Source organism: Oncorhynchus gorbuscha, linkage group LG23 (genome assembly GCF_021184085.1).
Source record: "Oncorhynchus gorbuscha isolate QuinsamMale2020 ecotype Even-year linkage group LG23, OgorEven_v1.0, whole genome shotgun sequence".
In the NCBI taxonomy this organism is placed as follows: Eukaryota; Metazoa; Chordata; class Actinopteri; order Salmoniformes; family Salmonidae; genus Oncorhynchus; species Oncorhynchus gorbuscha.
Window position 1 is genome coordinate 26,195,346 of NC_060195.1, and position 9,262 is coordinate 26,204,607.

General features: G+C 44.7%; 1 protein-coding gene across 1 annotated transcript in view; it reads left to right on the top strand.

The window, feature by feature from the left end:
- Nucleotides 1-2,184, top strand: part of LOC124010973 (peroxisome proliferator-activated receptor gamma coactivator 1-beta-like) — a 112,489-nt gene extending 110,305 nt beyond the window's left edge. Inside the window, exons 11-12 of the mRNA XM_046323828.1 lie at nucleotides 171-304; nucleotides 474-2,184. Of these exons, the coding sequence (XP_046179784.1) occupies nucleotides 171-304; nucleotides 474-565 (226 nt within the window). The 3' untranslated portion in view covers nucleotides 566-2,184. The remainder of the gene's footprint in view (nucleotides 1-170; nucleotides 305-473) is intronic.
- Nucleotides 2,185-9,262: the final 7,078 nt, after the last annotated feature.

A 9,262-nucleotide genomic window follows, 5' to 3' on the forward strand; every position in this document is an offset into this window, starting at 1 on the left:
TGGCCTGTCTGCCTATCTGCCTGCCTGGCCTGTCTGCCTGGCCTGTCTGCCTATCTGCCTGTCTGCCTATCTGCCTGCCTGGCCTGTCTGCCTGGCCTGTCTGCCTATCTGCCTGCCTGGCCTGTCTGCCTGAAACACATCTTTCTGTGTTTGTGTGTGTGTGCCCATAGGGAGCGCTGTGGAGTCATCAAGTTTCGTCAAGCGCCCAGTGGCCAGCAGATCCAGAAGCACAGACGAGAGCCGCTCTTCCAGAACAGAGGGGGTGGCATGCACAGGCTCAGCAGGAAGAGATACATTGATCTGGGTATGCAGAGATACTGTCACAACATGAATGTAAAATGTTAAGGAGTGTGAACTGTTGGCAGTGCTAAGATACTTCATGTGTACTATCTATTTCTCTCTCTCTGTAATATTGATGTAATGGAGTTGGATGTAGCCATGATGCCTGTTCTAACAGAGCTTTTTCTGTCCAGACGAAGCGGGACCAGGGCCAGTAAAGAGCAAGTATGACGCCCTGGACTTTGACACCCTGCTGAAGGAGGCCCAGAAGAGCCTGCATCGCTGACGGGGACTCGGCTGGCCTCGCCTTAGAACCCCCAGACTTGCCTCAGTACCTCAACCAAGACACCTCGTCATGTTTACATTTTTAAGATTGGAATAAGAAACGGACCTTGTCTCTTTTGACTGAGGATACTACCGAGGAAGCTAGCGGGGGTTGGAGGGATGGAGGGAAAAGCAACCAAACAACATAGAAACTCTCTGAACACAAAAGCTGCTTCCTGTCTGTTCATGACTTATTTGTGACTCGTTCTCGCACCATTGGGAGTGGGCGTGTAGGCGGGCGAGACCTTTGTAGCAAATGTTTCTCCCTCCGTTGGTCATTGTGGTGTGTGTGTGTCTGCGTGTGTGTTGTTTTTTTGTACCCCCTTGGTCACTACTGGTGCAACTGCAAGCTCAGCTGTATTGGCCGTTACGTCGTACAGTATATAACGAGCCTGCTCTATATTAGCAAACTTGTGGATGTTAAAACTATGTGTGTTATGACATAAAATACAATAGCAGAAAAATCATTTGAATAACTTAAGAGTTTACAAATCGAAAATGAAAAGAAAAAAATCTTGTTTTATGTCATTTTAGTGCTTCCTTAATTTAATCTATGCACTCTTAACGAGGTAATACTGTTTCTTCTCTCGACTTGTTCCCCCTACTCTGCCTGCTTTACTCTGAAGGTTCCCACTGCTGAAGAGATAGACAACCTGCTAACACAGCGTTTTCCAAACTCGGTCCTGGGCCCCCCCTGGGTACACATCTAGTTTTTTGCCCCTAGCACAACACAGCTGATTCAAATAACCAACTCATCCTCAAGCTTTGATTATTTGAATTATCTGTGTAGTGCTAGGGCAAAACCCAAAATGTGCACCCAGGGGGGACCCAGGACCGAGTGTGGGAAACGCTGTGCTAACACTAATCTAGGATGGCAGTCACTTCCTATCCTGCCAACACATAAATGGGGTTATGACAACCAATGCTATTATGTCATGAAGTAAAGTTCAAGGCATATTTACCCTATGAAAACTCACTCACTCTCTGAAGAAAATCACAAAATCCATCTTTGTACTGTTGGAACATGTGACTCGGTCAGTAAGTCAACTTATTCAAGCACAGAGTAGAATCAGACATTTACTACAAGTTCCAGATATACCCTAAACTTTAGTAATGGAATGTATACCTGAATGATCTGAATGTAGAGCCCCTGCCTGAATCCAAATGATTATTATTAGGATTATTGTTATTATATGAATCCAAGCCCCTGTATTCTTTAATAGAGCTCTAATGCAGCCTGTGTCTTTTGTGATGCAGCCAGCAGTGTAGCTGAGGGAGAGCGAGTCCGAGGCTCACCGTACAAGGGAACTACCTCTGTATCTGATGATGGTAGAGGTAATACTACCATTAACACCTGAGAGAGAGGGGTGGTGGGATATCAACCCTGTTGAAGTCTGTTGAAATGTCCCAGAGGTATGGATGGTACTACATCAGTCAAGCACGTCAACCCCATTTGCTCTCCTTCACCCTTCCCTCTCCTTCCCTCTTACCTTTCCTTCCTCCCCTCTCTTTCCCTCTTCCCTCTCCTTCCCTCTTCCTTCCCCCTTCCCTCTCCCTTCCCTCTCCTTCCCTCTTCCCTCTCCTTCCCTCTTCCCTCTCCTTCCCTCTCCTTCCCTCTTCTCTCTTACCTTTCCTCCCCTCTCTTTCCCTCTCCTTCCCTCTTCCCTCTCCCTTCCCTCTCCTTCCCTCTTCCCTCTCCTTCCCTCTCCTTCCCTCTTCCCTCTTACCTTTCCTTCCTCCCCTCTCTTTCCCTCTTCCCTCTCTTTCCCTCTCCTTCCCTCTTCCCTCTCCTTCCCTCTTCCCTCTCCTTCGCTCTCCTTCCCTCTTCCCTCTCCTTCCCTCTTCCCTCTCCTTCCCTCTTCCCTCTCCTTCCCTCTTTCCTCTCCTTCCCTCTTTCCTCTCCTTCCCTCTCCTTCCCTCTTCCCTCTTACCTTTCCTTCCTCCCCTCTCTTTCCCTCTTACCTCTCCTTCCCTCTTCCCTCTCTTTCCCTCTCCTTCCCTCTCTTTCCCTCTTCCCTCTTACCTTTCCTTCCTCCCCTCTCTTTCCCTCTTCCCTCTCCCTTCCCTCTCCTTCCCTCTTCCCTCTCCTTCCCTCTTCCCTCTCCTTCCCTCTCTTTCCCTCTCCTTCCCTCTTTCCTCTCCTTCCCTCTCCTTCCCTCTTCCCTCTTACCTTTCCTTCCTCCCCTCTCTTTCCCTCTTCCCTCTCCTTCCCTCTTCCCTCTCCCTTCCCTCTCCTTCCCTCTTCCCTCTTCGCTCTCCTTCCCTCTTCCCTCTCCTTCCCTCTTCCCTCTCCTTCCCTCTTCCCTCTCCTTCCCTCTTTCCTCTCCTTCCCTCTTCCCTCTTACATTTCCTTCCTCCCCTCTCTTTCCCTCTTACCTCTCCTTCCCTCTTCCCTCTCTTTCCCTCTCCTTCCCTCTCTTTCCCTCTTCCCTCTTACCTTTCCTTCCTCCCCTCTCTTTCCCGCTTCCCTCTCCCTTCCCTCTCCCTTCCCTCTCCTTCCCTCTTCCCTCTCCTTCCCTCTTCCCTCTCCTTCCCTCTCTTTCCCTCTCCTTCCCTCTCTTTCCCTCTTCCCTCTTCCCTTTCCTTCCTCCCCTCTCTTTCCCTCTTCCCTCTCCCTTCCCTCTTCCCTCTCCTTCCCTCTTCCCCTCCTTCCTTCTCTTTCCCTCTCCTTCCCTCTTCTCTCTCCTTCTCTCTCTTTCCGTCTCTTTTCTCTCCTTCCCTGTTTCCTCTCCTTCCCTCTTCCCTCTCCTTCGCTCTCGTTCCCTCTTCCCTCTCCTTCGTTCTCCTTCCCTCTCTTTCCGTCTCTTTCCCTCTCCTTCCCTCTCTTTCCGTCTCTTTCCTCTCCTTCCCTCTTCCCTCTTCCTCTCCTTCGCTCTCCTTCCCTCTTCGCTCTCCTTCACTCTCTTTCCGTCTCCTTCCCTCTCCTTCGCTCTCCTTCCCTCTTCCCTCTCCTTCGCTCTCCTTCCCTCTCCTTCGCTCTCCTTCCCTCTTCCCTCTCCTTCGCTCTCCTTCCCTCTCTTTTTGTCTCTTTCCCTCTCCTTCCCTCTCTTTCCCTCTTACCTCTACTTCCCTCTTCCCTCTCCTTCCCTCTCCTTCGCTCTCTTTCCCTCTTCCCTCTCTTTCCCTATTCCCTCTCCTCCCCTCTTCCCTTTCCTTCCCTCTTCTTCTCGGGTTCTCTCTCCCACTTTTTACTCTCTATCTTCCTTCTACTCTGAAACACTTGTTTACTTCTCCCAAGCTCTCTGATAGGTGAAGGAGGTCAGCTTGGTTTCCCCGCTAAATCTCCCACTTCTCGCCTTGTGGCTAAAACCTCAAAATAGATTATGTGTCAGTTTTTAGAGTCAGTCTCGACTGATCCAATGTATACCCGAGTGAGTCTTCTGTCTGTGTCTCGTGTTTGGGTGAGCGCTGCCATCGCTGGGGATCCCAGGGGGACCCATGGCCCTCTGGTGTGCTGGGAGACTGAAGACCTCTTCTCTCCCCCTCTTTTTCTTGTTTTCTTAAAGGACCAGGTCCCCCTGTCCTCTGGTCCCTCAATACTGTGCAGCCTTTCTGTGTGTGGGCATGGGGCCTCGTGCTGCCCCAGCCTTGACAAACCCCCTTTCCTTTTTTTCTAAGGTTTTATCCCTGTCTCTCTCTACCCCACATTTATCTAATCTCCTCCTCTTTACCACATGAGGCTGAATGTTTACATCACTGAATTCTCCTTCCACTTTATTAGAGCGCACACTAAGTACAAAGACGCCTTATATTAGAGAGTATCCTATCAGGATATGCCTTCTTGGCTTACCCTAGAAGGTGTACTGAATTTTAAAAAATGTCAATTTAGTGCTATACATACGGATTGAGAAATTAGTTGTCATCTGAAAAACCCCTTACTAATCAAAAGAAAAAAAGCTGAAAGAGTATTTGTGCTTAGTATGTATACTACTAAACAGTGAGAGAATGTGCAGGTTTACACAATACAATATATATGATATAATATGTGTATATATGATAGAATATGTGTATATATAATATGTGTATATAGCACTATGTCTAGTGTAAACATGAAATGTGTCGTTGTGTCTATACAGCGTGCATTATAAAGGTGGTGGGTCACGATCGCAAATCAGACTGGCAAAGATCAACTGTTTTAGGATGCAAGGTTGAACAATACAGGGAGTCATTTATGCTGAAATGACTTGACTCAAGGCAAACACTGTTGTATAATATTATCCCTTTAGATATGCTAAGGTTTTATTTTTTATTTTTTTTATGACAAAATATTTTTGATGATTTTTCTTTTTTTTAACGCAATTGAGATGCAATACATATATCTATGAGATTGGAAGGGGTTATTTCAGTAGTTGGTTGTTCAAATATGACAGGAATTGGAAGGGGTTATTTCAGTAGTTGGTTGTTCAAATATGACAGGAATTGGAAGGGGTTATTTCAGTAGTTGGTTGTTCAAATATGACAGGGGCAATCCTTGAAAACAGATCCTGTAAATTGACAAATAATAACAATGTGGTCAGTAATTGTTGACATCCAAAAAGTAATGAATCAAAACATTAGAACATGAAAAAAGCCCCAAATAGTGAAATATCTGTTGACAACGTTTCCTGAAGGGAACTATGTCTATTACACATGTTGTTGGGACACAGGTTGTTCAACATGTTGAATTTCAGTGGACACTTAATAATTGGTAACTTGTGAACATGTAAACGTCATTTTGGAGAGGGGGAAAGAAAGTCCATGTGCGTTTAGCCCCTTTTGTATTTTCGGGATACTTGATGCCAGCAGTGTGCTTCCGTCAGTAGAACTGAATGACAGCAAACAGCCGATTCTCACGAAGAGAGCCTTAAAACAATAGGGAACAGCTGAATCTATTATTACTGCTCTAGCTCCTTTCAAATCCAATGTGTTTTATTCCTTACTGAAGTCATTCAAACTTTTTTCAATACATACAGCCATATTATAAAAGATACAGTGCATTTGGAAAGTATTCAGACCCCTCCCCTTTTCCACATTTTGTTACGTTACAGTCTTATTCCAAAATGGATTAAATAAATAAAACATCCTCACCAATCTACGCACAATAGCCCATGATTAAAGCAAAAACCGATTTCTAGAAAATGTTGCAAATGTATTTTAAAAAATGTAAAAAATATCAGAAATATTTGTATTTTATTAACCTAAGTATTCAAACCCTTTGCTATGAGACTCGAAATTGAGCTCAGATGCATCTTGTTTCCATTGATCATCCTTGAGATGATCCTACAACTTGACTGGAGTCCACCTGTGGTCAATTCAATTGATTGGACATGATTTGGAAAGGCACACTTGTCTATATAAGGTCCCACAGTTGACAGTGCATGTCAGAGTAAAAAACCAAGCCATGAGTTTGGACGAATTGTTCATAGAGCACCGAGACAGGATTGTGTCGATGCACAGATCTGGAAAAGGGTAACAAAAAATGTCTACGGCATCGAAGGTCCACAAAAACACAGTGGCCTCCGTCATTCTTAAATGGAAGAAGTTGGGAACCCCCCAAGACTCTTCCTACATCTGGCCGCTAGGCCAAACTGAGCAATCGGTGGAGAAGGGCCTTGTTCAAAGAGGGGACCAAGAGCCCGATGGTTACTCTGACAGAGCTCCAGAGTTCCTCTGTGGAAATAGGAGAACTTTCCAAAAGGACAACCATCTCTGCAGCACTCCACCAATCAGGCCTTTTATGGTAGAGTGGCCAGATGGAAGCCACTCCTCAGTAAAATACATGACAGCCCGCTTGGAGTTTACCAAAAGGCACCTAAAGGACTCTCGGATCATGAGAAACAAGATTATCTGGTCTGATGAAACCAAGATTGAACTCTTTGGCCTGAATGCCAAGCGTCACGTCTGGAGGAAACCTGGCACCATCCCTATGGTATGGTGAAGCATGGTGGTGGCAGCATTATGCTGTGGGGATGTTTTTCAACGGCATGGGCTGGGAGACTAGTTGAAGGAAATATGAACAGAGCAAAGTACAGAGATCCTTGATGAAAACCTGCTCCAGAGCTGGGGAAAAAAGGTTCACCTTCCAACAGGACAACAACACTAAGCACACAGCCAAGACAATGCAGCAGTGGCTTCGGGACAAGTCTCTGAATGTCCTGAGTGGCCCAACCAGAGCCCGGACCTGAACCCCATCCAACATCTCTGGAGAGACCTAAAAATAGCTGTGCAGCAACGCTCCCCATCCAACCTGACAGGGCTTGAGAGGATCTGCATAGAAGAATGTGAGAAACTCCCAAAATACAGATGTGCCAAGCTTGTAGCGTCATACCCAAGAAGACTCGAGGCTGTAATCGCTGCCAAAGGTGCTTCAACAAGGTGCTGATTAAAGGGTTTGAATACTTATGTAAATGTAATATATATATATTTTTTTGTGCTAAAATGTCCAACTGTTTTTGCTTTGTCATTATGGGGTATTGTGAGTAGATTGATGAGAAAGAAAATGATGTAATTCATTTTAGAATAAGGCTGTAACATAAAATGTAGAAAAAAGGGAAGTTCTGAATACTTTCTGAATGTACTGTATATACATAGGAATATATATTTGTGTTTGTGTAGATGATGATTATATACTTTCTTATTGAAAACTTTGATGTTGACCATTTTCCTCAGTGTTTCAGAGCACTTCGACACATTTCAACAACTAGCCTGCTATCCGTCTAGGATTTGTTAGATTGAGAGATGATCCACATTGAACTCCTTCCAAAGGGAACCCTCATCAGAACAGAATGCAATACTTTCTTCCCAATCTTCATTTCAGAAAATAGCAAGAAATAAACTTGAGGCAAACTGACCTCTTCCTAGGTTTTGGCCTTTCTAGGGAGTTTTTCCTAGCCAACGTGCTTCAACACCTGCATTGCTTGCTGTTTGGGGTTTTAGGCTGGGTTTCTGTACAGCATTTTGAGATATCAGCTGATGTACGAAGGGCTATATAAATACATTTGATTTTATTTGAAATGTGATTTGATTGACCAAAAACTATATTTGATGTTGGCTTGAAATTTAATTTGGGGTACCTCGTCAGGTTGATTTTCTAAATGTCATATGTCCAGCTACATGGCCCACACAAATACACGATATATACAAAAGTATGTGGACAATCCTGAAATTTAGTAGATTCGGCTATTTCAGCCGCACCCGTTGCTGACAGGTGTATATGCGATCTGTGTGCATGCAATCTCCATAGACAAACATTGGCAGTAGAAGGGCCTTACTGAAGAGCTCAGTTACTTTCAATGTGGCACCATCATAGGATGCCATCTTTCCAACCAGTCAGTTCGCCATGTTTCTGCCCTGCTAGAGCTGCCCTGGTCAACTGTAAGTGCTGTTATTGTGAAGTGGAAACGTCTAGGGCCAACAATGGCTCAGCCGCTAAGTGGTAGGCCACACAAGCTCACAGAACGTGACAGCCGAGTGCTGAAGTGCGTAGCGCGCAAAAATTGTCTGTCCTCGTTTGCAACACTCACTACCAAGTTCCAAACCTTCTCCGAAAGCAACGTCAGCACAATAATAGCTGACTATTTGTCGGGAGCTTCATGAAATGGGTTTCCATGGCCGAGCAGCTGCACACAAGCCTAAGATACGCAATGCTAAGCGACGACGGACAAATCTGGGTTTGGCGGATACCAGGAGAACGCTACCTGCCCCAATGCATAGTACCAACTGTAAAGTTTGGTGGCAGAGGAATAATGGTCTGTGGCTGTTTTTCATGGTTCTAGCTAGAATCCTTAGTTCCAGTGAAGGGAAAGCTTAAGCGTACAATGATATTATAGACGATTCTGTGCTTCCAACTTTGTGGCAACAGTTTGGGGAAGGACCTTTCCTGTTTCAGCATAACAATGCCCCACTGTTGAGATCAGTGTGGAAGAACTTTACTGGCTTGTACAGAGCCCTGACCTCAACCCCATCGAATAACTTTGGGATGATTTGGAACGCCTATGCGAGCCCGGCCTAATCGCCAAACATCAGTGCCCAACCTCACTAATGCTCTTGTGGCTGAATGGAAGCAAGTTCCAACATCTAGTGGAAAGCATTCCCAGAATAGTGGAGGCTGTTATAGCAGCAAAGGGTGGACCAACTCTATATTAATACCCATGATTTTGGAATGAGTTGTTGAACAGGTGTCCACATACTTTTGGTGACGTAGTGTACATATTTCAGTTTTGACATTTAATTTAATTGGAAAATATTGTGTCTTTAAAAAACCACGTTAATAAAACGCCCTATGGACAGAAAGTGCTTGCCATACTGGTCCTATATAGGCCATTGAATCACCATGGATCACTGTATTCTGGATGTAAATGATTGTGTCTGCACTACTACTAGTCGTGTGTATCGATGTTTTTTTGTATCTTAGGCAGACAGATGGGAACGTGATATAAATGGTTACTTTGGGTGCTGCAAACTGTCACAATCTAGCTAGCTGTGTGTGGGTCTTTGGTGGAAGAAAAACACAGAAAAGGGCACACATGGTTTGTTTTGTGTTTTTATTTTTTATTTCTAGTTAGTTTTGTTCTATTTACATCTAATGACTATAAAAATCATTTTTTAACTTAGTTTTTGGTATATGGTAAATACTAGTAAGATTTTATATTTTTACATATGTTTGTTGTACTTTGCGTTT